The sequence below is a fragment of the Myripristis murdjan genome, chromosome 23 (assembly GCF_902150065.1).
Source record: "Myripristis murdjan chromosome 23, fMyrMur1.1, whole genome shotgun sequence".
Classification (NCBI taxonomy): Eukaryota; Metazoa; Chordata; class Actinopteri; order Holocentriformes; family Holocentridae; genus Myripristis; species Myripristis murdjan.
This window is the reverse complement of record NC_044002.1, coordinates 22,769,654-22,796,063: the sequence shown is the minus strand read 5'-3', so window position 1 is coordinate 22,796,063 and position 26,410 is coordinate 22,769,654. Positions and strand designations below refer to the sequence as shown.

At 44.2% G+C, this 26,410-nt stretch overlaps 1 protein-coding gene across 1 annotated transcript in view; it reads right to left on the bottom strand.

The window, feature by feature from the left end:
• Positions 1-1,646: 1,646 nt before the first annotated feature.
• Positions 1,647-26,410, bottom strand: part of LOC115355604 (uncharacterized) — a 31,861-nt gene continuing 7,097 nt past the window's right edge. Inside the window, exons 5-11 of the mRNA XM_030046461.1 lie at positions 13,449-13,517; positions 12,712-13,119; positions 10,970-11,262; positions 10,032-10,102; positions 8,752-8,763; positions 5,366-5,572; positions 1,647-2,203 (exon numbers count right to left, since the gene is read on the bottom strand). Of these exons, the coding sequence (XP_029902321.1) occupies positions 1,647-2,203; positions 5,366-5,572; positions 8,752-8,763; positions 10,032-10,102; positions 10,970-11,262; positions 12,712-13,119; positions 13,449-13,517 (1,617 nt within the window). The remainder of the gene's footprint in view (positions 2,204-5,365; positions 5,573-8,751; positions 8,764-10,031; positions 10,103-10,969; positions 11,263-12,711; positions 13,120-13,448; positions 13,518-26,410) is intronic.

The window sequence follows — 26,410 nt, the reverse complement described above, 5'->3', positions numbered from 1 at the left end:
AGAGATTGTGTCTTAACTTTTAAAGTAAGTTTACCTGCATTGTAGTAAAATTCCAGATAACATAGGTAATTTTCATCTACAGTGTTGCCTCTCAATATTCACAGTTTATGTCCTGCATCTCCTGCAAAATATCTCTTAAGTCCCTGGTACCACACACACACACACACACACACACACACACACACACACACACACACACGCACAAAGTTATTTTCACCACCATTGACTGAGCACTTAACTTGGTTGGCATTGAGGTGCTGAAACCGCTGTCTGCTGGTGGAGTGGCTGTACAGGTAAACCACCTGGTCTCTCAGACACTAACTGACACTGAACCGCTGAAGTTTGGTGCCCCCCAGTGCCCACCACACACTCTGGTCGTAATATCCAGAGCTGCACAGTGGTGTTTATTTTATAACGATATGAACAGAGAAAAGTAAGAAATTCTTTGCATTGTAGTTATCTTAGCAAGGCTGAAATCAGCAAATATTTGGCTTTTTTTTTTACTTGACAAATTATTAAAATGATTAACTGATTATCAAAAAGAGAAGTGATTAATAGACTGGTCATTTCAGAACTCAGTTTTTTCAGTCCTCAAAAGTGTCAAGGAGGATTCAAGCTTTAGAAAGGATTCTCAAGGCCCACTGCTGAAACAAAAAGCAGGATTTCTCACCATGCCAATAACTGATGAAAATGAGGATGAACAATACATGCCTGCAGATGACGAGCAGACTTGGACCGATAATATCAGGACCACACCTCGGTCAGGTGATCACAACAACAAACAATTCTTTGTTAAAGCATTTTTCTGGGAACATTCATAACTTCAATTATGTCAGCCTCATCACACAGATAATCTCTGTTTTATTTACTTTGTTAACACCTGACAGCCTGACTTACACTTTATGTCGTACCAGATGTCAAAAATAAAACACTGCAGTCTTACATATGTCCAAATAAAAATACACTGCCAGGCCCGGGTCATGAAGCAGGATTAGTGGTTAAGTGAACTAACTTCAGCCCGATTTATGTACAGTATAACATTTTTTACTTGTAACAAGTTTTTCAGATATTGCCCACTCGGCTGATTGACCTGCTGTGTCAGAGACAAACATCACTCATGTGTCCCTGGTAGATCAGTGGCTCCGGTGTGCTAAACTAAACTCTTCAACATAAACTGGGTATCATCTATCAAAATGGTGTCGCATCAAATATGATTACAAAATGTTTGTTCATTTCATTCACAGGATCATGATTTACCAATGTCATCTTTCGTGTATCAATTAGATCAAATTCACGTTTGGTCTGAGGGCATGTAGATTTTCAACAGACAGGAAAATATTTGAACAGGTAAAAAAAAAAAAAAAAAAAAAAAAAAAAAAAAAAAAGATCTCACTTAGTATGATCAGTACAATGTCTGGTTTCATGGTTCGTGCTGATTTGTGACCACATCATTGCTCATTTTGAAGTGTGACTGCTTCACAGTTTGCACATGGACGAAATCTTTCCCTCCTGATGCTCAAATCTACAGTCCTTCACAAAACATTGATAAATGAGGCCCAATTTCTATTGTTGGGTTAGGGTTAGGGTTAGGGTTAGTTAGTAAATTGTGCACTTGTACTCCCCTCTTTCTCCCACCATAAACACACCTAGGATTTATTTTTAGGGCATATGTAGGACAAGAGGACGTCTATCATGTTCTTGATAATGGGGGGTCGTGGGTGAATTTCATGGGGCAGGTGGTGGGCCAGGACCATATCCCAGGCGTCCACCAGGTGAACATTCAGCCCTTTGAACACGGCCCGGAGCACCCTGTCCCGCTGCAGTGAGTACCAGTCGCTGTTGATCATTGCAAACATAAACGTCATGGTCCTCAGATTTCCTGTCCGGATGACCACCAGCGTGTCGGGAGCTCTGTCCAGCAGCCGCAGCACCGCCCTGCGGATGCTCAGCAGTCGCCGCATGTACACCTCGACGGGGAAAGTGCCAAAGTGAGCCCAGATGCTGAAAACCACGACAGTGTTGGGGCCTCCGACCATGCCGTCCAGCTCGTTGGCAACATAGCGCAGCTCATTGGTTGAGAATTTTGACCAAGTGACTATTGGAGGGCTGTGGAAGCGGTATTTCACCAAGATGTTTCGTGCCATGTCCACAGCCATGAACGGTCCGGTTCTCCTGTCGCTGCGCAAGTTAAACTCCTTGAGGTCTAAGACAGAAAGGTGTTACCAGGGGAGAGCAATATATTAAAAAACATAAGAATACGTTTTTTTTTTTAAAAAAAAAAAAAAAGAAAAAAAAAGAAAAAGAAACTCCCCAAGCTCATAGTTTGGGGAGCCTGCAAGATCTTTCTAGATCAAAAATCCTGAAAAGATCATATCACTATTGTACAGATGTAATGATTTGATCCTCTGAGCTAAATGCACCACAAAAAAAAAAAAAAAAAAAAAAAAACAGTTTTCATGAGTCCTTTCATATCATATACAGTTTTAAAATCTAGTTTTAAAAGTGTTAAAATTTTCTTCAAAATAAGTGCAAAATCTGGCAGAGTGGCAAGCTGTCACTAGCTGGGTTTCCATTCAAATATATCGAAATTTTTGAGCACATTTTGTCAAAATGCGCAAAAGAAAATGCGAATTTATGCCTGTTTCCATTAGTTTTGTTTTGCGATTATTGAGAGGAGAGTGCGCCGTGAGATGACGTCATCAGATAGCGTCTGTGTGTCGACTGAACAACAACAAACACTCAGCTGACACTCAACAGCTGATCAGGGACAGATTCTTGCTGAACTTGTCGGCTCTTGGGAGAAGTCTGCTTAAGAGACTAATAATAATAATAACAATAACTAATAATAAGACTGTAGCATAGAAGTGTGACGTGGTATTCGGTCCAGTCATCGTTTATTCGCAAAACCTGTTTCCACAGCAAAAAGTCGCATTTTCTTTTATCGATATGCTGAGAAATCCACCCCCTCCAAGCGTAAAGACTTTTTTGCAAATTTTCGGCCGTTTTTCGAATTTCTGGCGTTTCCATCCAAGGTTTTTTTTTTTTTTTTTTTTCACAATTTCTGAAATTGCGAATAAAAATAGGTGGATGGAAACCCAGCTACTGAAACTCATTCATTTGATCATTTGCAGCTGGCATGCTGGCATAATTAGTGCAAAATTTCACTGCACAACCTGGTGGCTTGGTGCTGAAGTGCAGCCATACTGTCTGTCATTCATGAGAGATTAAGGTTAGTTTAGATCTTTTGGAAAACATACCAACATAACGGTTGATGTATTTGCGGCTCTCACAGATGTGTGATTTTACTGCTTTCATGGGAGCTCATCTCCCGCTGGCTCTCACATAACTCAAAATTAAAGTCCGTACATGCCACTGTTGCAAATAGCTACCAGAACAACTGGCAAAGCAAGGCATCATAAGACACATTAAAATCGTGTAGTCTGCAGCCTAGATGACTTACAGTGCTGTGAAAAAGTATTTGCCCCCTTCCTGATTTCTTATTTTTTGGCACATTTGTCACACTTAAATGTTTCAGATCATCAAACAAATTTTAATATTAGACAAAGATAACCAGAGTAAATACAAAATACAGTGTTTAAATGATGATTTCATTTATTAAGAGAAAAAAGCTATCCAAACCTACCTGGCCCTATGTGAAAAAGTAATTTCCCCCTTAACCCTAATAACTGGTTGTGTCACCCTTGGCGGCAACAACTGCAATCAAACGTTTGAAATAACTGGCAATGAGTCTTTTACATCGCTGTGGAGGAATTTTGGCCCACTCTTCTTTACAGAAATGTTTTAATTCAGTCAAATTGGAGGGTTTTCGAGCATGAAAGGCCTGTGTAAGGTCATGCCACAGTATCTCAATTGGATTTAAGTGTGGACTTTGACTAGGCCAATCCAAAACCTTCATTTTGTTTTTTTATCTTTTTTTTTTAAGCCATTCAGAGGTGGACTTGCTGGTGTATTTTGGATCATTGTCCTGCTGCATAACACAGGTACGCTTGAGTTTGAAGTCATGAACTGATGGCCGGACATTGTCCTTCAGGATTTTCTGGTAGAGAGCAGAATTCATGGTTCCATCAATTATGGCAAGTCGTCCAGGTCCTGAAGCAGCAAAGCAGCTCTTGGGGTATTTTTGGTAGGCCAGCCACTCCTGGGAAGGTTCACCACTGTTCCAAGTTTTCTCCATTTGTAGATAATGGCTCTCATTGTGGTTCACTGGAGTCAAAAAGCCTTAGAAGTGGCTTTGTAACCCTTTCCAGACTGATAGATGTTAATTACTTTGTTTCTTATCTGTTCTTGAATTTCTTTAGATTGCAGCATGATGTGTTGCTTTTTGAGATCTTTTACCCTACTTCACTTTGTCAGACAGGTTCTATTTAAGTGATTAAGTGATTTTCTTGACTTTTTCACATTGGGCCAGGTAGGTTTTGATAGCCTTTTCCCCTTAATAAATGAAATCATCATTTAAAAACTGTATTTTATATTTACTTGGGTTATCTTTGTCTAATATCAAAATTTGTTTGATGATCTGAAACATTTAAGTGTGACAAATATGCAAAAAAATAAGAAATCAGGAGGGAGGCAAATACTTTTTCACAGCACTGTATCTGAATCTATCTGAACTAAATCCTCTGACATAACTAAACATTATTTGAAAAATGTGATACCTAGTATTTAAAGAATCACTGTTCATTAGCTTTGGATGATGACTAGTGGAGAAAGAGATGTGTATTGATTTAGTGTATTTTGAAAAATACGCTAGGAGTAAATTGGTCCAGTGGTTATAGCAGACCACCAGTTCAGGAAAGACACAGATTTCTGAAGAGACCAAAATGATGAAAGAATTTTGACACTAGGTAAAGCTGTTTTCAAGATAATGGCAAAAATGAAAAATTGATTCTTATAGCACCACCTTGGGGTTCATGAGTGTCATTTTTGTGCCTGAGTAGTAGGTGGAATTTGCAACCCACCTACGAAATAATGAGAGGAAAAACAACAGGGCTCGAGCAACGTATGTTGAAACAAAATAGAATAAGAGAGATCGATCCAAAAGGACCAAGAAAATGACATTTGATACAAGAAAATTCTGGAAACAAACTGATAAGCAGTGAAAAGAGGATTACCTCATGCCAAAGGCAGATTTTCTTTTTTTTTGCCTCATTTTCAAGATTTTAACACTGAATATGAGGCAAAATTATTGATTAAGGTGGATTTTTTTTTCTTGTAGAAAAAACATAGGAATCGTATTGAGACTCATTGCAAAACATCACATCAGTCATTTGGGGATGAAAAATTCAAAGCTGGGTCCCCTCCAACTCCAGTGTGAACATGAACAAACTATGTCAGCATCATTTACCTGGCAGCACACTGTTGAGGTATTCAAACCACTGTCTCATGGTGGAGTCGCCGTACAAATTCACCACCTTGTCTTTCAGACACTGGCTGATGGCAGAGGAATCGTTGAACTGACGAACTGTGGTAGCCCCTAGTGCTCGCCATGCACCCTGGTAGTAATATCCAGCAGGTGCAGGCTTCACGGTGCTGCTCTTCACCTCTGGTTGTCCTGAGAGGAAGATAAAGACATCTGTGTGGACAGTGTGCAGGAGCTTTTTTTTTTTTTTGCTCAATATGCAAATAAACATGTGTAACTACTTCATACAATTATATAGCTAATTAAATAGTTATACCACAGTATCTTAGGTCTAGGCCCTGTAAGGAGGATGATAAATAAGACACAAATATGGCTTTGTGAAAAAAGACAAAGCAAATTTATTTAAAAAAGTAAATAAATAAAAAGTGAGGAACTGGGACGGACCACCTTGGTAAAGCTGGAGCCAGGAAAACCTGATAGCCAAACCTGACAGCCTGGAACCCAAGAAGCAGTGCCACATATAATCTAGACAGTGAGGACTCAGGATATCCAGGCTTTGGCACTGCAGACCAGTCAGGACCAGGAGTCACAGACAGAACTTGAGCTCCGGGAAGGCCGGACCCAGAGACCTCATGAAGGCTGAACTGCAGACGGGCAGGACACAGGCACTGCAAAGGTGTGGCACTCGTAGACTACAGGATGGCTGGTCTTAGAGACTGCAGGCAAACAGGGATTGAACCTTGGGTGGAAGCTGTTGTACTGTAGTATTCATTGACATAGGCTGGGGAGGTTCTGCTGACAGGGCCAGAAACTGAAGAACAAGAGCCACTGACTGGGATGGTACCAACAAGGTAGGGAATGAAACCTGTGGCAACACTGGAAAAGTGGGGACCATAGACCAGACAGACCCAGATGGAACAAATGGATGGAACTGGAGATGCCCCCCTCCATGAACTGCCACCTTACCGTGGTGGAGGGGTTTGTGTGCCCACATGATCCTAGGAGCTATGTTGCCGGGGGCATTTCGCCCCTGGTAGGGTCTCCCATGGCAAACAGGTCCTAGGTGATGAGCCAGACTAAGCGCAGTTCGAAAACCCCTTATGATGACAAGAAGATCAAGATCCGTGACGTCGCCCAGTACGGCGGAGCCGGGGCCCCACCCTGGAGTCAGGCCTGGGGTTGGGGCTCGTGAGCGAGTGCCTGGTGGCCGGGCCTTTGCCCATGGGGGCACGGCCGGGCCCAGCCCGAACCGACGACGTGGGTCCAACCCTCTGCGGGCTCGCCACCCACAAGGGAAGCCGTAAGGGGTCAGTGCTTTGTGGATTGGGCAGCAGTCGAAGGCGAGGGCCTCGGCGACCCAATCCCCAGATGCAACGGCTGGCGATGGGGACATGAAATGTCACCTCGCTGGGGGGAAGGAGCCTGAGCTTGTGCGGGAGGTCGAGAGGTACCGGCTAGAAATAGTCGGGCTCACCTCCACGCACAACTTGGGCTCTGGAACCCAGCTCCTCAAGAGGGGCTGGACCGTCCACTACGCTGGAGTCACCCTCGGTGAGAGGCGGCGGGCAGGTGTGGGCTTGCTTATAGCCCCCCAGCTTAGCCGCCATGTGTTGGGGTTCACCCCAGTGAATGAGAGGGTCGCCTCTCTGCGCCTTCGGGTTGGAGGGAGGACTCTCACTGTTGTCTGTGCCTATGGGCCGAATAGCAGTGCAGAGTACCTGGCCTTCTTGGAGTCCCTGGGAGGGGTACTGGATAGTGCTCCGTCTGGGGACTCTACTGTTCTACTGGGGGACTTCAACGCTCACGTGGGCGACGACAGTGATACCTGGAGTGGGGTGATTGGTAGGAACGGCCTCCCCGATCTGAACCCGAGTGGTGTTCTGTTATTGGACTTCTGTGCTAGTCACAGTTTGTCCATAACGAACACCATGTTCGAGCATAGGGGTGTCCATAAGTGCACCTGGCACCAGGACACCCTAGGCCGGAGGTCGATGATCGACTTTGTTGTCGTTTCATCTGATCTCCGGCCGTATGTCTTGGACACTTGGGTGAAGAGAGGGGCTGAGCTGTCAACTGATCACCACCTGGTGGTGAGTTGGATCCGCTGGCGGAGGGGGAAGCTTGACAGACCTGTCAGGCCCAAATGCACTGTGAGGGTCTGTTGGGAACGCCTGGCTGAACCCCCTGTTAGGGAGGTCTTCAACTCCCACCTCCGGGAGAGCTTCTCTCAGCTTCCAAGGGAGGCGGGGGACATTGAGTCTGAATGGACCATGTTCTCATCCTCCATTGTCGATGCAGCTGTTCGGAGCTGTGGCCGCAAGGTCTCTGGTGCTTGTCGTGGCGGCAATCCCAGAACTCGGTGGTGGACACCGGAAGTAAGGGATGCCGTCAAGCTGAAGAAGGAGTCCTACCGGTCCATGTTGGCCTGTGAGACTCCTGAGGCAGCTGACGGGTACCGGCAGGCCAGGCGTGCCGCAGCTCGGGCAGTGGCAGAGGCAAAAACTCAGAGCTGGGAGGAGTTCAGGGAGGCCATGGAGGAGGATTATCGGTCGGCCTCGAAGAAATTCTGGCAAACCGTCTGGCGCCTCAGGAGGGGGAAGCAGTACTCTGACGACACTGTTTACAGTGCAGGTGGGGAGCTGCTGACATCGACTGGGGATATTGTCGGGCGGTGGAAGGAATACTTCGAGGGTCTCCTCTCAAGTCTCTGGATGTTGTGGGGCTGTCTTGGCTGACACGCCTCTGCAACATCGCGTGGCAGTTGGGGACAGTGCCTCTGGAGTGGCAGACCGGGGTGGTGGTCCCTCTTTATAAGAAGGGGGACCGGAGGGTGTGTTCCAACTACAGGGGGATCACACTTCTCAGCCTACCCGGGAAGGTCTACGCCAGGGTGCTGGAGAGGAGGATTTGGCCGATAGTCAAACCTCAGATTCAGGAGGAACAATGCGGTTTTCGTCCCGGCCGCGGAACACTGGACCAGCTCTATACCCTCCGGAGGGTGCTTGAGGGTTCGTGGGAGTTTGCCCAACCAGTCCACATGTGTTTTGTGGATCTGGAGAAGGCATTCGACCGTGTGCCTCGTGGTGCCCTGTGGGGAGTGCTCCAGGAGCATGGGGTCCGGGGCCCTTTGCTAAGGGCTGTTCAGTCCCTGTACGACCGGAGCAGGAGCTTGGTTCGCATTGCCAGCAATAAGTCAGACCTGTTCCCGGTGCATGTTGGACTGCCCTTTATCACCAGTTCTGTTCATAATATTTATGGACAGAATTTCTAGGCGCAGCCGGGGGCCAGAGGGAGTCCTGTTTGGGAGCCACAGGATTTCATCGCTGCTTTTTGCGGATGATGTTGTCCTGTTGGCCCCATCGATGCAGGACCTTCAGCAGGCACTGGGGCGGTTTGCAGCCGAGTGTGAAGCAACGGGGATGAGAATCAGCACCTCCAAGTCCGAGGCCATGGTTCTCGACTGGAAAAAGGTGGCATGCCCTCTCCGGGTTGGTGGAGAAGTCCTGTCTCAAGTGGAGGAGTTCAAGTATCTCGGGGTCTTGTTCATGAGTGAGGGAAGGATGGAGCGTGAGATTGACAGGCGGATCGGTGCAGCCTCCACAGTGATGCGGTCGGTGTACCGGTCCGTCGTGGTGAAGAAGGAGCTGAGCTGAAAGGCGAAGCTCTCGATTTACCAGTCAATCTACGTTCCTACCCTCACCTATGGTCATGAGCTTTGGGTAATGACCGAAAGGACAAGATCGTGGATACAAGCGGCTGAAAGAGTTTCCTTCGTAGGGTGGCCGGGCGCTCCCTTAGAGATAGGGTGAGGAGCTCGGTCACTTGGGAGGAGCTCGGAGTAGAGCCGCTGCTCCTCCGCATTGAGAGGAACCAGTTGAGGTGGCTCAGGCATCTGTTTCGGATGCCCCCTGGACGCCTCCCTGGGGAGGTATTCTGGGCATGCCCCACCGGGAGGAGGCCCCGGGGAAGACCCAGGACACGCTGGAGGGACTATGTCTCTCGGCTGGCCTGGGAACGCCTTGGGGTTCCTCCTGAGGAGCTGGCGGAAGTGTCTGAGGAGAGGGAAGTCTGGGCATCTCTGCTTAGACTGCTGCCCCCGCGACCCGGCCCCGGATAAGCGGCAGAAGATGGATGGATGGATGGATGGATGGATGAATGGAGATGCCATAGCAGGGGAAGATGGTGGAGAGGCTGGTTTTGGTGACAACTGGGCAGTCTTGAGACTGATGGGAATTGGTTGGAGAAACTCTGGACAAGATAGGCATGGTGGCTAGGTGAGATTAACCTAAGTTGGTGGTATTTGTCCCCAACTCAGAGAAGGTTGGTGTGTAGGTGTCACATAGGCATTAAATGGTGTTTCAGGGTTCGTGAATGCATATGAAAGCACTGTTTCCATCAGTCAACAAAAAAAGGTTAAAGCTGTGTTCCGTGGCTCACAAGTACCCTGTGAAGATTAATTTATTTGCTAGATAAAATGATTTTAACATTTCAACTGAGTCCTTCAATAACCTTGATTCTGAGTCTTTGCCAAGAAACAAAAAAAACAAACAAACAAACAAAAAACACAACAAAAAAAGAACATAAACAAATCGTTTGTTTAAAGAGGCTGTGGAATATATATATATATATATATATATTTTTTTTTTTTTACCTTTCTTCTTTGGCAGCACAGTAACGTTGCTTGGACCTGAAGCTTGAATGATGACTTTCATGTTGACCCCACTGAGGAAAAATGCATAAAGGTATGAGTTATTAATTGCAGCACTGTTTTGTGCTAAGCCACACCCCCTGTAGAAAGTTATATAGAATCGATGGGGGATCCAATGCCTGACGATTTACCTCTCTGCTAACTTTCTACAACTCCTCTAAAGTGATTGGTTTATCTACATTAGCTGAATCTCTTCCTAGCTGGAGTAAGTGTAGCTGATTTAGAAATGTTACATCGATTCTTGTCTGGGAGAACCTCTGATTTATATAAACTGGAGTAAAACATATGACATGTTCTATTCATCTGTTTGGGATCCATACTGATATTGCCATCCATCTGGCACCATGAAAATGAGAGGGTTGTCTGGTCCTGTGAAATTTAAATTCACAATGTTGTTTCAGAATGTTATAGCCTTTCATTCAGACTTGTGCATGCCCTAGGGATGGGATGGGAAGGGATGGGGTAAGAAAATGAAAAAGTTATTTCTATGTTTGTTTGTTTGTTGATTGTATTGAGAATTATATAAAAGAAAAAACTCAATAAAGATATTTGTTAAAAAAAAAAAGAAAGAAAAAGACTAGTGCATGCCCTAATGCTGCTTCTTCTGAAAAATGGAGCTGCAGGGTCGAATCTAACCAACATAATTCTGTCTCGAGCAAAATAGAGCCCTAGAAGCCCTTTATTGCATCCCATAGATGTTATTTGGCAGCTTGGTAGCTCTGAAAATGTTAGATGTCCTGCAACATTTGGTTGTGTAATGTGCTTCTGGCCTTACTTGTAACTACCACTGGGAGCCAAACATGAATGCTTTTTCTTGGTTCGCAGGTCATAGTTACTATAAACACAAATTGCCTATCCCGCCTCTCCCAGTCCTCTCTCACCTCTGAAACAGTGTCACCTCCTTGGCCTTGAGATAATAATTGCAGCCTCCTTTATAGTGGTTGATCCTGGTATCGCAGCTCAGCTTCTTTGGCTTGTAGCAGAACCACGGCTCTCCCGTGTGGAGGTCGGTGTAGTTGCACAGAGGCTGGGTGGGAGGCAGGCAGAAGTTACAAACCGCAGTTTCAGAGACAGAGCCGGACTGGAAGAGGCTCAAGAAGGATTGCCGGGCTGGGTGTTCCCTGTCTACCCGGTGCAGCACAGTGATGGCCTCACTGGAATGAACCAGCGTCACCTGACAGGGGGAAAACTCAGTTATACAATGTTTCAGTATCAGTGAGGTAAAAGAGTAAGAGTTGTCTCTGACAAGCTGCATACAAATACTTTCTGTTGCTTTGCAGCACAACCTTGACAGAACACAGGAAAAAACCTCATTCACCCATTTGAAAGTAAAAGATTTTCATCTTAATGAGTCATTTAGTCTCGCACTGAAGACCCAATCTTACACCAAGCACAAAGCAGCAGCAATACGATGCGGCAAATGTCTCTGTTAGTTTACAACCTGCTGAGTTGTCCAGCAGCCACCTTGTGTAAATAGCAAATGCACTCATGTGCCCCCAGGGGTGTGCTGGTCTTAAAATGAGATGTGATCAGATGCAGTGTTGGTGCATTGCTATTTTGAGGCAGCTGAAAGCAATTGCACAATTGACCTACAAAAAATGGGCCTGAAGTCAGTGGTGCAGTTGTCATTGTTATTTTCAGGGTACATTATCATGACAGTAATGCACATCTACATAGGCGGGTGCCAGCGTTCATACAAAAGACTTGTTCACAGGGACGCCTGCTTGACCTCAGGGAGCTTTGATGGAGTCCTGTTGTTGCTGTAGATGATCTGCTCATGGGCTTTTACTTAGAGCCCTTTTACTCTACGTTCCTCTGCAGAGAAGCCTTCCTCCTTACCTGGGAAAAGTGGCATTATCATAGCAATCTACCAAAGTGCAAGCTCACATGGCTTTTAAAGGTAATGGGAGATTGACACTGATTAATTTATTGCATGTTACGCCCAAAACACCCCTATGATGACTATGTGTCTAGTGCAACAACCCTTTTCCTGCTGTAATAAAAGTGTACTTGAATGCACTTATGACATGCTCTTCAGATTTTGTGCTTAGATTGTTAAGATAGAGCCCAGACACTTTTTTAAACCAAGGTCCAAAAAAAGTATGCCAGTGGGATTGATAATCCTTCTTGTTTCAAATGCTAATCAACTTGTTTCCAGAACAACTTGTTTCCAGTGTCATTTTCTTGATCCTAGTGGGCCAATCAGTCTCTTTCTGCCTTTCTTTAACAAATTTATACTTGTATCTCATGGCACTGGCAGATTATTTTTAAGCATTTAAAAAAAAAATTTTTTTTGACACTGACTACTGACCACATCCAATCAGTGATGTAGCAACAGGTACTTTGCTGTTGAGGCTGCTAAAAGTACGTGCTGTGGCCAGAATTGCAACATGCCAGAAAGTTCAATCCCCAGAGGGCCGTGCAGCAGAACATTTCTGCTGGTGTTCACTCATTTTTTCAAGTCAACGCATGAAACAAATCAAACTGTGGCCTAAAAACCAAGGAATCATGAAAAGGGGTGAACAGTCATCTGTCAGACGTTTATTTTATGCCACTGACTCATCTGACTTCCAACCAATACATTTACAGTTACACTGAGCATCAACATAGACTCTGGTGTCACCTCAACTTGTGCTCGTCCCTCCCAGAGTAATGGAAACACAGCGGTGTAGGAGCCGTTCAGGTGGTCCACCACTCGCCCGGCCACACCTGCACTGAGTGCCGGGTCATGGAGGCGAGCAATCACAAGATCTCCCCCATACTGTTTTGGACGACCCTGGAAGTCACCAATTTGGATCAGAGCCTCCAGCTCATCGCCTACATGCCACTGACCTCCTGCCCTCACCGGCAGGATTGTGAAGGTGCTGTGGGCGGGGTCAGAGGTCGTGTTTAGGGACACGGGTACAGGCACATGAGGGGTTTCAGGCCAAGCGATGGAGTCCAGCAGGCGGCGTTCCTCAGGCGACAGCTGGTGGTGGCTGCAGTTGATGTGTTGGCGGTTTGGGACAGGAGTGGTGGGGGTGATTTTATTCTGAAATTGGCAGGGAGTTGGGGAAAAAGATCAAAACAAATGTTAGTGGGTTAGTGGTTTAGAAGAGATAAGACAAGAGGGTATGAATGAATGAATGAAAGAATGAATGAATGAATGACTTACTAACTGACGAACAGTTGTTAAACTGGCCACAGCTGGACTCTGGAATCAAATGATCAGCAGTGATTTTCTTTGGTGCTTAAACTTTTTAAAGTGGTAACACATTACAGTGTGCTGACTTGGGATACACAGTAACAAAAAACCAAAAAACTTACACACTAAAATACTAAAATATTTTTCAGTCATTTCAGTATGGCATAAGAGCTCACCTGAGACCCTGTAGCGCCACCTGCTGGGAGATTTCCTGTGCTGGTCCAGCTGCTGTTACTAGGAGTTTCCTAATTAAATAATGCATTACATTCACAAAGAAATCAGTATGCTGCAGCTAATTTTCCATATAAATAATGTTGATATTATAATGACCCATATAGTAATAATACAGGATGGGACTAATCAGGGTAGTGACTAACCAACAACTTATACTGACTGTTATTCTAAATGTGACACATTATCTCCTCCATGTACCTCAAAAAAAGAGTAAAAAAAAAACAAAAAAACACTGTCAGACCTCACCTGAGACTTGGCAGCTCCAGTTGCTTTTTTTACCTGTTTTGCTGATGAACTTGCTGTTTCCTGCGGGTAATACACTGGGTTGGTGTGTGAGTGACACAAAGTAAGCCTCCCTAAATGAAACTAACAAATGCATCCCCACTGTTTTTTTTTTTTTTTTTTTAACAGAAGCTCATAAACTCATCAGAGCTCACCTGAGATGCTGCAGTGCCATGTGCTTGTGAATTTCCTGTGCTGGTCCAGCTGCTGCTTCTAGGATTTCCCTGAGTAAATGTATTCACAAACAAATCATTTGCTACATAAAAAAAATCTGATTATAATGTTATAATGACCCATACAGTTAATTCAACACATGATCCCGGCGTGGAAAAGAGTAGGGTGGTAAGATGTTAGTTTACTAAGAGATTGAGTTACTGATTGGCACAGATGTACCAAAGGGATTGGAACCACTATATGTAATCTGGAGTGTAGGAGACAAACCTGTCAAAACCATGCTTGGTTGGACAGTTAATGGAGGGAAAAGTTATGATGCTTAGAGGCAGTCAGTGATAACCATCAATAGGACATCAGTTGTGAAACTTGATGAACTGTGTGAAATGCAGTTCAGGACTGACTTGCATCAGTGACGACCCCTTGTTGTTTTTAGCAGCAGTTTGCAAGCAAGTTATGCACTCTTTTTCATGAACAAAAGAGAACGTATGATTTCAAGTCCAGAGTGTAGAGACTACTGAATCAGATTGATGTTGTAATAAAGGAAAATCCAGATGTTGGCCATGCATGAGAGTGAGCTCAGAGATTGTCAGTAATAAAACCCCCGTCTGCTTGTCCAGGTGATGTTAGCGCAACTTCTGCCAGATCTCAGCACAGCAATCCATCAGTTAAATTAGCAAAGCTGATGACTGAGAAATTCATTTGAGATGCAAGTTTGTGACAAGAATTTTGGGGACAAGATAAAATTGCTGTTAATAGTAATTTTGCCTTTTGCAAGAGAGAGAAGTTTACCTTCCTGAAAACTTACTTGACCGGAGCAGAGGCAAAGGTAGTAGCAGGAGTCACCCTAACAGACAGTGATTATGATGCTGCACTTTATATGCTCCCCAACAGATTTGGAAGGAAAAATCTCATTGTAAAGGCACACATCCTGTGAAGAAATCATCTGACATTAGTGCACTGAGGCCACTATTTGATGAATGTGAAATTCATATTGGTATCCTGGGGATACCAATATGGACATATGTCCAACATGGACATAAGGAAGCATTCTATGCCAAATACTGCTACAAATGATGCCGAGGACATGGCTTTTGATTATAGACGTCAGAGGGGAGAAGATGATGAATGGAAGATGCCTGATGTTCTTGGGCTCCTGCAGGAGGAGGTTCAGAGTGGAGAGAGAGCGTTGCAAATGATGAGATCACACAGTAAGAAAGAGAGCCAGTGTGTTCACAAGCTGTGAACACACATCATATTCATATTTCTCCATGAAACCAATTAATTTTTTTTTTTTTTTAGAAAAGGAGCATGGCATCTGTAACTGCATTAAACACAGATAGCCACAGTACAAGGCCCAATTGCAGTGTACAGCATGACTGAGACAGTGTGTATGTAGATTCAGCTCAGTGAAGATAAACAAATTGAAAAGCAGATGTATGCATTCTGGGAAGCTTAAGTCACTGGGCGTCACAAGTGAAACATCTGAGAGCCCAGAGGATGTAGAGTCTCTGCAGCGATTTGAGGAAATCTCAGGAATGGGAAGAATGAAATGGAAGAGGTCTATTTAAAACAAGGCAGGGGATGTGCCAAAGGGAAATGCATATTTACGCACAGCAAAGAACAAGAGACTCGTTGCCAACCTCGTCACGCTGTGTTGATTTAGGATAAGGTTACAACCAAGGGCTCTAGTTTCCCGGCGCAGCACGGGGTGGCGCAGTGAGGCGAACCCCGCGCAGATCTAGTTTCGACCGGCGAAGCGGCAGAGGCGAACGGTTTCCAAGTTTCACAGGCGGAGGTTCGCCGAGATGGGAGTGGCGGCGCAGCGGGGGGAGGTGCCGACAGATTCGGCTTGGCGCAGTGACAGTTTTGTGCCAAAAGGCTTCGCAGAGGTGCGCCAAAAGCTCGCCATCTGAAACCACGTCTACTTTCAGCGCAAGGCGGAGCGGAGCCGGCGCAGTGGAGGTTTGGCTGGCTGGCGCACATCGCCAAAACCTCACAATCAGCACAAACGGTGCCAATCTCCTTTGATCTGACATCAGCTGTGACGGGACAGTTGATATGGAGATATATGTATGTGCTGATTGTGATCGTAGCATTGAATAGTGTTTCTTCGGTATTTATTGCATCGTTCATGTGCCTGACATTCCGGGAGCCTGCCTGTGAGGTTTTGGTGACGTGTCCGCACTGCTCGCCGGTCTCCGCTCCGCGCCTGTCTCCTGGGCTCCACTCCGCCCGCGGCAATAGACCTCCTTGTCAGCTGTGTAAACTTTCATTACGCCTTCGCGCAGCGCATTTTAAAGGCAAGGACAGGGGCTCATTTGATTGGTTAAATGTGAATCGGCTGTGTCAAACCCACTCCACGCCTTCTCTCCTCCTCTCCGCCGGTAGGAGGGACGGCGGAGTACTTGCGCCACCGAGAACGGCGTGCCAAACTTGGAAAATCCGCCTGGCCACACCCAGTTGGCGAAGCGCATCTGCCCTACGCCCCCGCCTCGCCTGGTCTGCGAAACTAGAGCCCCTAATCTGCAAGTTGTTCTGACAGGACCCGATTTGAATCCAGATTTTTAGTGTTTTAATAAGGATCATACTGCATGAAGTTAGATACATGGCAGACATGTTAGATACATGGCTAGAGGAAGTCGACTACTACTTGTGGTTCAGGGTCACAACGCCCAGTGAAAGTTGGACGCCACCTGACGACATCTTCTCCTGGCCGAAAGCTACAGTCATACAGATGTGACTGAAGTAGGTAGCATCAACGTAGATGTATTCAACAGTAAACATAGAAAAACTGAATAAATGACAACTTTTAACTAAGGGTGCTTTCAGACCTGTCCCGTTTGGAGCCGTTGTTCCGAAACAGGGAGCGTTTCCCCCTAAAGATCGGTTCGTTTGGACATATGTGAACACAGCAATCGCGCTCGGATGCGGGACAAAACAAGCGGGCCGAGATCGCCTAGAAGAGGTGGTCTCGGCTCGATTCCATTCGAACCCTGGAGCGGTTTGTTTGCAGTGAGAACATAATCGACACAGCAACCGACACAACTCACTCATAACTGTGGTTCAGCGTCAGAGCCCATCTTCGTCAGCGATTCCTTGACGCGGCACGTCTTCTTCTCGGTAGATGCAGTATGATATTATTTTCCCTGCGCAGTCTTCATTCCCGGTAGAACGGGATGTTTTCCTCCGTTACAGAACACCGGTACATTCAGTAGCGGTTTTAGGCATGGGCGAAGCAGGCATTGTTTCATGTCATGTGGGGGGCGGCTCAAGAGCAAAAAAATCAGCGCCGCTCACCTGTCAGATCCGGCAGACCTGACCAGGTGGGCGCGGTACCGGCCGGTGACGCGGCCGGTGGCTTTTTATTCAAACAAGATTTTGTCCATATAAAAAGTAGGTAGGAGTAGTAACACGAAAGGGCGCAAGGCAGTAATTTGGCCTAGGGCGGCAACATGGGCAGAACCGCCACTGGGCACATTAACCACAGAAACACAGAGAAACAAACTAGCCACACACGCTGAAGATGCTCCATGGTTTTTGTTTTTCCCGGGGTAAGAACGGAAGAGGAAACTTCTTATTTCGGGGTAATTTCTGACCAATGAGAGAACAGTTTTTTCGCGCATGGCATTTCTTTACAGCTTTGAACCGCTACAGACGGTTGCACTGTGAACACAAATGCCCCAAACGAAAAACGAAACAACTGTATCGATTTAGCCCCTGAATCGGAACAAAGCAAACGGGCCACAGGTCTGAAAGCACCATAAAACAGTGTCCCCTCCCCTGTTCTCACCTTCAGCGCGCCGATGTTATGTTGCAGGAAGTACACAGCGGACACAACCAGGAAGAGGAAGATGGCAGCGTACGTGGGACGGCATGTGCTGAATTTCCTCCATTTGCCAGCTCCGGTCTCCATCTCACATCAGTTCGCATGAAACTTGATGCACTTTACATATATGAAAACACACACACACACACACACACACATAAAATACATTAAAATGCGCAAAAAAGAAACAATTTCATGAATAGCCGTATCATTTTTAAACAATCATCACGATTAATGGAAATCCTGTAAGACGATGTGAAATGCCCATAGCTTGTGTTTCATCTAATCTAATTCCAGACCCCAAGGAAGTTCCTCAGTTTGTTCATATACTGTATGTCAAGTCAAGACAGTTTTATTTATATAGCCCAATATCATTCATTCATGCTTCTCCAATTCACCTGACCTGCATGTCTTTGGACGGTGGGAGGAAACCGGAGTGCCCGGCAGAAACCCACACAGGGAGAACATGCAAACTCCACACACAAAGGACCCTGGGTTGGAATCGAACCCAGGACCTTCTTACTGTGAGGCGACAGTGCTAACCACTGCACCACTGTGCCGCCCTAGCCTAGTATCACAAATTACAAATTTGCCTCAAGGGGCTTTACAGAAATACAACATCCTCTGTCCTTCAGTCCCTCACATCGGATGAGGAACAACTCCCTAAAAAATTTTTTTAACAGGGACAAAAAATAGGAAGAAACCTCAGGGGAGCAACAGAGGAGGGATCCCTCCTCAGGATGAACAGATGTGCAATGGATGTTGTACGCACAGAGCAGAGCACAGATTACACAATGCTAACACAGAAACAGGATAACAAAATTATAATGTAGTTGTAATGGCAGCAGATGGTGTATCAGGAATGAGATGAGGATGCTGAGTGGTGCCACGCAACCACCAATACCATGGAGGCCTAGATGGAGAAAAGACCACATATGCACTCAGAAGACTGCCATCAACCATTCACACACATGGGAGAGAGAACGAGAAGGTAACGGATGAAGAAAAGATTAAAAAAAAAGTGGGAAGAAGCATGCCAAGCTGCAATCAGGTGCATCCGGAGAGCAGGACTGGATGGAGGAGAACAGAACTGGAACACAGGGGAGAGGATGGCCTGCCGTACCACTAACTGTCTTACTGCAGGTTAATCAGAATCAGTATCAGAATCAGACAACTTTATTTATCCCCAAGGCGCAATTCAGTTTAGCAGTGTACCCACATTATGCATAAAAAGAAGAAAAAGAAAAAACAAACAAACAGACAGATAGTCAGTATATGGCACAGATACACACACAGATACACACAGGCACGTTAGTGATGGACCATAAATATGTTAAGAATAACTAAATACATAATAATAAATACAAATGTAGCAGCAGTGTAGCCTCAATAGGCCATTCAATGCACAGTGCACACCATTGCACTGTTTAAGGCGTTGAGATGAGTTTTGAGTTTCCATTTAAATGATTCAACAGACTCTGATTGTCTGAAGCCAGCAGGGAGGTTATTCCACAAGAGTGGGGCCCGATAGGAAAAGGCCCGGCCACCTGCTGACTTTTTGTTAACTTTTACTAAACATGGGAGCCCTGCATTTTGAGAGCAGAGAGCTTGAGATGACCACATGGATGTGGCAGTGGACCACAATAATTCACCTCGTCTGACCACTCGCTCGCAAGAGAATATGAATATTTTAATATGCTTGTGGACGAGCACCATTTCTCCACCTGCTGTTGGCCACATGCATGATGTCGTAACTGTGGAGTCCTTGAAGATAGAATGACCACACTTTTGCTTTTATATTCAGGCCAGTGTGGTAAGTTACATCGATATGTAAGACGCTGTCTATTTTTGGGGGGCTCCCATCCACAAAAAATGCTTTTAAAGAGGGTTTATCATGCTCATTTCCTGCTCTATATTTTTATTTGGGGACTCCAGTAGAGTACCTTCCCATGATTCACAGTCCAAAACAATCCTTATTAATCTTATGCTGGCCCTTTATGCAGACCCTCAGTTCATCCTCTGTCTGAAAACCCACTTAACTTTGATTGGCCAACTTGTGTCAGCCTGTCAGACAGACAAGTGGGCGACAGAATCTTTTACATTTTGGGTTGTCATTTTGGCTTACCAGTTAGGTGTTAATGACGATACACGTGATATCTCACACCAGCCCCACCTGCGATGTTTGCAGTACAGGCGGTTTTGCGAGGTGAGTTTTCCAGACATGATACACTGGCAGATGTCTCTGACTTCTCTGCCCCAACCCTGAAGAATAACACGCCTTGACATTAAAATTTGTATCTTTTATTCTGCTTAAGCTGGTATTAGTGGCTACTCCCCTGTTTTGGATATCTATGGTTTTGGGTTACTCCTGTTTTATAAAATTTTGGAACATTTCATCAGTACTGTCACCACGACATCCATGAGTTGGGTTACTTACATTACAGAAAGGGTGTGGAGACTCTAAATCAATAAAAAAAATCCTGTCACTAAATAAATAAATAAATAAATAAATACTGGTGTGCTGGTGTGGAGGTTCAGAAAGCAAACTGTAGATCTACCTGAGGCTGCTTTCACATTGAATCTGGGCATGTGTATTTGCAGTACCTCAGCTAGAGCAGCTGAGGTGAGTGAACAACCCCACCAAAACAAGTCGTAGATAAGCCACGCCCCCCTACAGGCACTGCAGGAGCAAAATGAGACTGCACTTAAGAGACCCGTCCTTAAGGTCTTTATGTTATGTACAGGGTTATTAATTCATTTTAGACCTAAACCAATCCAAATCTCAATCCTAACCGTTTCCAAATAAGATATGAATACAATTACATATTTGACCCTAATCAAACCCTAGGCCAAAACCATCCATAATCCTAATCTTAACCCATTTAAAGGAGAACAGTAGCCATAATCGGACCCTGAATTCATCCAGACTCAGACCTTTAGTAATGATGTCTTTAGGCAGAGACCAATTAAAAAAGTAACTACCAACAATAGGTATAGCCAGTCAGATAAGAGAAAGGGCCCCAGTCCATTGCAGTATACAAAGGTGAAGGGATTATGTGATCCCACAGAACCAAACCATCCCTGACAGCTCCTGCCTCCCAGTCCAGGAGTTGCCACAAGATTATAATAACATATGTATGTAACTGTTGGACCGCGCAAAAATATAACAGTTATGAATTGCTCGTACTTCAGAAGTTGGAGAAGAAATAGATAACCCTCACTTGAACGCCTTACCCGAACACCTCACCCTAACACTTGCTCCTTACCTTAACCCCGACCCTAACTCCTAACCCTCACCCCCATTCTCACCCTGATGCCAACCCCCACCCTCAGCCTAATCCTAAACCAAACCTCCCCAACATAACATAACATAACATAACATAACATAACCAAGATACAGTGGTGGAAAAATCTTTTTTGTGTTTCAAAGGGTGTGGCTGCATTAGATAGATACAAACAAATACAAATTATATTTTTTATTTATTTATTATATTTGTTGTTTTTTGTGTGCCTGGGCCCAACGACGCCAGGCTAACCTCTGTCTCTCATTGATCAGGGGCTTCTTGATAGCCTTGTAGGACCTTAAGCCATGATCTAAAAGTCGGCCATGTACAGTGCGGGTGGAACACTGGACACCAGTTTGGTTTGACCACTGCTGCTGAAGCTCCTGTGATGTCATTCGGCGTTGTTTTTTTGCGGATCAAGATGCGGTCATTTCTTGCTGAAGAAACCCTTGGATGCCCAGATCTTGGTTTGTCTTCCAAGCTGTTGGTTCGTCTGTATTTCTGCAGAGTGTATCCAACTGCTGAAGGGCTGCATCTGCACTTCCTGGCTATCTGGCGGCAGCTGTGCCCTTCCTGGCTGAGAATTGTTATCTTCAGGCGTGTTTCCTGCATTAGGTTCCTTGTTTTAGCCATTTTTGTGTCTGAAGAACTTTCAAATGTGCTGGCTTTATATAGACACCAAGCTTGGCAACAAAAATTGTGTCTTTTAATAAAAAGAACGACCTTCATCACTGGTACCAAAATGACCCAATACTCAAAATTTCTTATGTATTTTTATGGAACCAATCAATTTGAAGTTTTTAATGGCTTTTTTAGAATTTGTTTGGTATTTTGGCTGTGACTGTACTAAAAGAAATTGCACTTGAAGACCTAAGAGTGATTCTTAATGCAATATTTCACAAATGCATGGGGTGTCCGAAAACTTTTTTCCACCACTGTACCTCAAAAATAAATATTACTCTAGTATTCAGAGTAATGTAAAGCCTGAGCTTCATGCACACAGAAATTATTTTTAGATATACATTTACCTCATGGACCTCAACTCCCTGAGCCACAAACATTTTCTCACCCTGTTGAGGTTTAGAGGGGAGGAGAAGTTTGCAAAGCAAACAAACTTACTACAGGAATTTGATTTAGAGGAAGAAAGAGAGAGACAGATCCACACACTAGATATTAAACAAGATGAGCAGGTTTATTTCAGTCTGAGACTGACTGATCACAATAACTGGACCTCTGTCATGCCATCAAAGTATTATTTCAAGTTCATTGTACATTTCAACACCATTAAAACAATTTGAACACATTATAGCGGATGTCCTTAACAAACTTGAGTTTTAGTTATATTTAGCTCACTTACAGCCCAATAACTTGGAATTTGCAGTTGTGCAAACATGAATTAATTACATGTAAAAATGTATTATGTAAAGACTACAATGACGTGTTACCCATCACTATGCAGAGAGAGAAATATTAACTCAACAGTATCAATCAATATGCTACAAACAGGGAGGAATTTCAGACACTCCAAAAGTGAAAAGGTTTAACAACAAAACAGGAAAAGACAGGAAATCTTTAAAAGCCTTTATTATATTGTATTTTACTGTGTGTTGTATTTCACTGTATATTTTATTCATATCTTTTTTGTCTTGATTTGTTCTAAGATGTGATATCCCCCCACCCACGCACACTCACACAAACAAACACACACACACCTGTAATACATACTGAGTATTTTTGCTGAGAAGCTCTTATATACTTTAACAATAAAATGGATCTTACCTCAGCAGACACTCTCAGATGCAATGTTATGTTATCATTCAGTTTTCGGGTTTGCCCTGAGATTTCTGGTATTCCTTTGCAGTGATCAAGCCACTCCCACAGTACACACGACAGATGCAGAACAACAACTGTAGAAAGGCTTGTTAACAGGTGTGTGTGTGTGTATGTGTGTGTGTGTGTGTGTGTGTGTGTGTCTGTGTGTGTGTGTGTGTGTGTGTGTGTGTGTGTGTGTGTCTGTGTGTGTGTGTGTGTGTGTGTGTGTGTGTGTGTGTGTGTATGTGGATGTTGAAGATGAGTGGGGATTGGTCTGCTGCAGCCGATGTTTATGGTATAGTATTTTACAAGGCTTTGTATCAGTAGAAAGACAAATCAAATGAAGAAATTTTTAAACAAATAAATTCAAATAACGACATGTTGAAATCATCACCACTACAGCAAAAATAATAATACCACTACCACTACAAAGAATAATAATAATAGATATATGAAAGAGCACATATAATAGCAATTTCAATGAGGCAATTTCACTGTGAATACACACTGGAGAACAGGAAGATGTGGAGGACAGTTATAGATGGACACTTGCGATAAACAAATAAACAAACAAATAAGCTAAGATAGTCTGATACTGCTTCAACAGGACGACTGCAGCATCCTGTTGAGGAGATGGGATGCACTGACAACTTTTGAGGCAACAAAAGCCCCATGAGCAAATACTGCAGCTTAAACCAGCAGATTCTCTCTGCAGGGCGTGCCTGAAAGAGTTTGGCATCTTGGGCAAGGTAGGGTTATTTAAGGACGAGGAGGAGAGTCAAACAAGTTAATTGCAAACAAGTTACTCCACTCTCTAAAAGCATTACAGGCTGATCCACTTGGATCGAGTTGTCGAGTTGAAGTCTTTACTTACTTTTATTCATGTATATTTCACCATTTGTTTCAGTTCTCAGTATAGTCTGTGCTAACTTGTTGCAGGCTGTGCAGCAAAGCCAGATGAGGTGAGCGTGATGCAAGAAAAAAAAAAAAAATGTGGTGGTGTGGTGTCCTGTCTTTTGGGTCAACCAGTTTCTGCCTGAGAGTGTTACCGGGTTTGAAACATGCAGGGATTTGATGTTTGTTAAAGATGCTCCTGAGTTTCTCTGGAACCCCAGACACATATGGAATCACAATGTTTTTGCATTTGTCTTTCATTTTCTCAGCATCCTGAGTGTTAGTATTCTTTCTGGAGTGTGTTTTGCCAAAAGTCCAACTCAGATAGCCACAAGTTTTCAGGGCTCCCCTTAGATGTTTGTGTTCTTCAGCTTGGGCCCGAGTGGAGGTTGGTATGTTATCTGCCCTGCGTTGCAAAGTTCAGATAACTCGCAGTTTGTGCTCCAGTGGATGGTGTGAGTCAAAAAGAAGGTATTGGTCCTCACACAGACCAATACCTTCTTTTTGACTCACTCACTTTGATGCAGCCTGCCAGCCTTTCCCTCATTGCTGCACCGCTGACTTCAACAGCAAGAGGGGCTTGGTCCATGTTGTCCTTTAAAGCCTCCTGTGTGGGCTCTTCAATGTCCCTGACTCCTAAACAGATGTTGTGCAGCGCTGTGCAGGAGGTAATGGTGGTAGGCACAAGTTTACGGTCAGCCTCAAGAGGCTTACAGCACCACCTTGTTTTCGTCATCTCAAAGGATCTCTCGATGATGGAGCGAGCTTTGGAGTGATGGGAGTCCTGGACCTAACCCTGCAGTGACTGGTGTTAAGATGGATGTTTGCTGTTCGATGCATGGATACCCCTCATCCCCTATGATGAAGTAACCCACTGGAGGGTAGAGATGGTTTGTGTATACAGGACTTTGGGAGATGGATGCAGTGCCTGTTTATGCTCACTATTTTGTCAACCACTTTGTGAACAGCATGAAAGATGCTAATTTTAGGGACAGCAAAAGCACGAGGAACCACGCTGTAGGACGCCCCATAAGCCAGCCAGGATAATAAGGGGATCATTTCAAGCTTATTGAAATTATCAAGCAACATTATTGCTTGAAAGAGGCAGTACAGCACTAATCCAACTACTTACGGCTGATCCATGATAGTTTGGGATGAAAGTGAACAAGGACAGGTGCCTTCAATTTTTCACTTCCACTCCTCCCACGGCCACTTACCCTTCGGCTCTCCAAGTGGACTCTGTGTGATGTAAGTTGTTTGGTTTTCAGCAGAGTTCTACCAGGTAAATCATCCAGTACCAGAGTTTGATAACATTTGATTACCCAAATTTAGATTTTTTTTTTTTTTTTTTATCACCAAATGAGACACAGACGTGATGTTTTGTAATCAGTGAGAACCGAAAAAAACCTGCACTGAGCTGCATTTTTTTCTTTTTGAAATCCAAACCCTATGTTGTTGTCTACACAGCAAAAATCCACCTTCAAAAGTCATTATGAGTGTTAAAAATCTTAAGGAGGTGAAAAAATCTTCCAGTGGGAGATAATCCCATTTGTTTCCACTGCTTATCAATTTGTTTCCTGAAATGTCATTTTCTTGATCCTAGTGGTCTGATCTACCTTATTCTGCCTTGTTTCAACATTTTTATATATGTTTACAGAAAAAATCCTGAAACAAGAGAAATTGCATTTAAATAAGTGCGATTATTTCATCCCACTGGCAATTTTTCTTTTTACCTTCTCAAGGACAAGCAACCCAGATAGCACCAGTGTTGGGCAGTAGCTGCATTACAAGTAGCGACGTTACTAGTTTAACTACATTTCTCAGTAGTGTGGTCGTAACGTCGCTGTTTCCCAAATCAAATAGCTTTTAAGTAGTGAAATGTAGCTTCTGCAGATGCAGAAGCTACATTTTCTTAGGCATTTCTGAACCTTAAACCTATTAATGCTCATGGATTTAGAATGGGATGTCATATAAGCTCCTGTAGGTGCAAACCATAACAAACCACACTTACTGGTTGTGTGTATGGTTGAAAAAAAGTTTAATAAATGTCTCTACTGAAACCAAAGCTATACCTTTTATGAAGGTGGTAGAAGGTGTCGTGCCCAGGGCATCAAGACGGTTAGAGACAGCCCTGGGTGTTGCATATCAAATTGGGCTCAACCTGAAAGAGGCATATATTTCACACTGTCAGACAGTGACAACCAATAATTAGTTTTGAATATCATAATTGCTTTGTTGTGACCTAAAAAATGACTCATGGTGAAGACATTGAAGCACAAGTTCAGCCCATGTTAAGAACATCTCACTCAGGTCAGCTGACAAATGTTGGCAAGCCGGACTTTTTATCATTGGCAGATAGAAGTAAAAAGGATTTTAGTGTGAGTTCCCACGCTAAAGAGAGGGACAAAAGCTGCATGCATGGTACATTATCTATAGTGGAAGTGTTTGAGACAGAGATAAAATCTAATAAATTTAGTCTAATAAATTCAATATTTTTCATCTCATGTCCTGGTAAAAATCAGGTGCGGTGCCCTCCCATCAACACTCACCAACTTCAGCTCAGCACAGCTCCTTCCTCACAGACAGAAGACACACCCACCTCATCTGTCTCTGCTGCACAGCCTGCAACAAC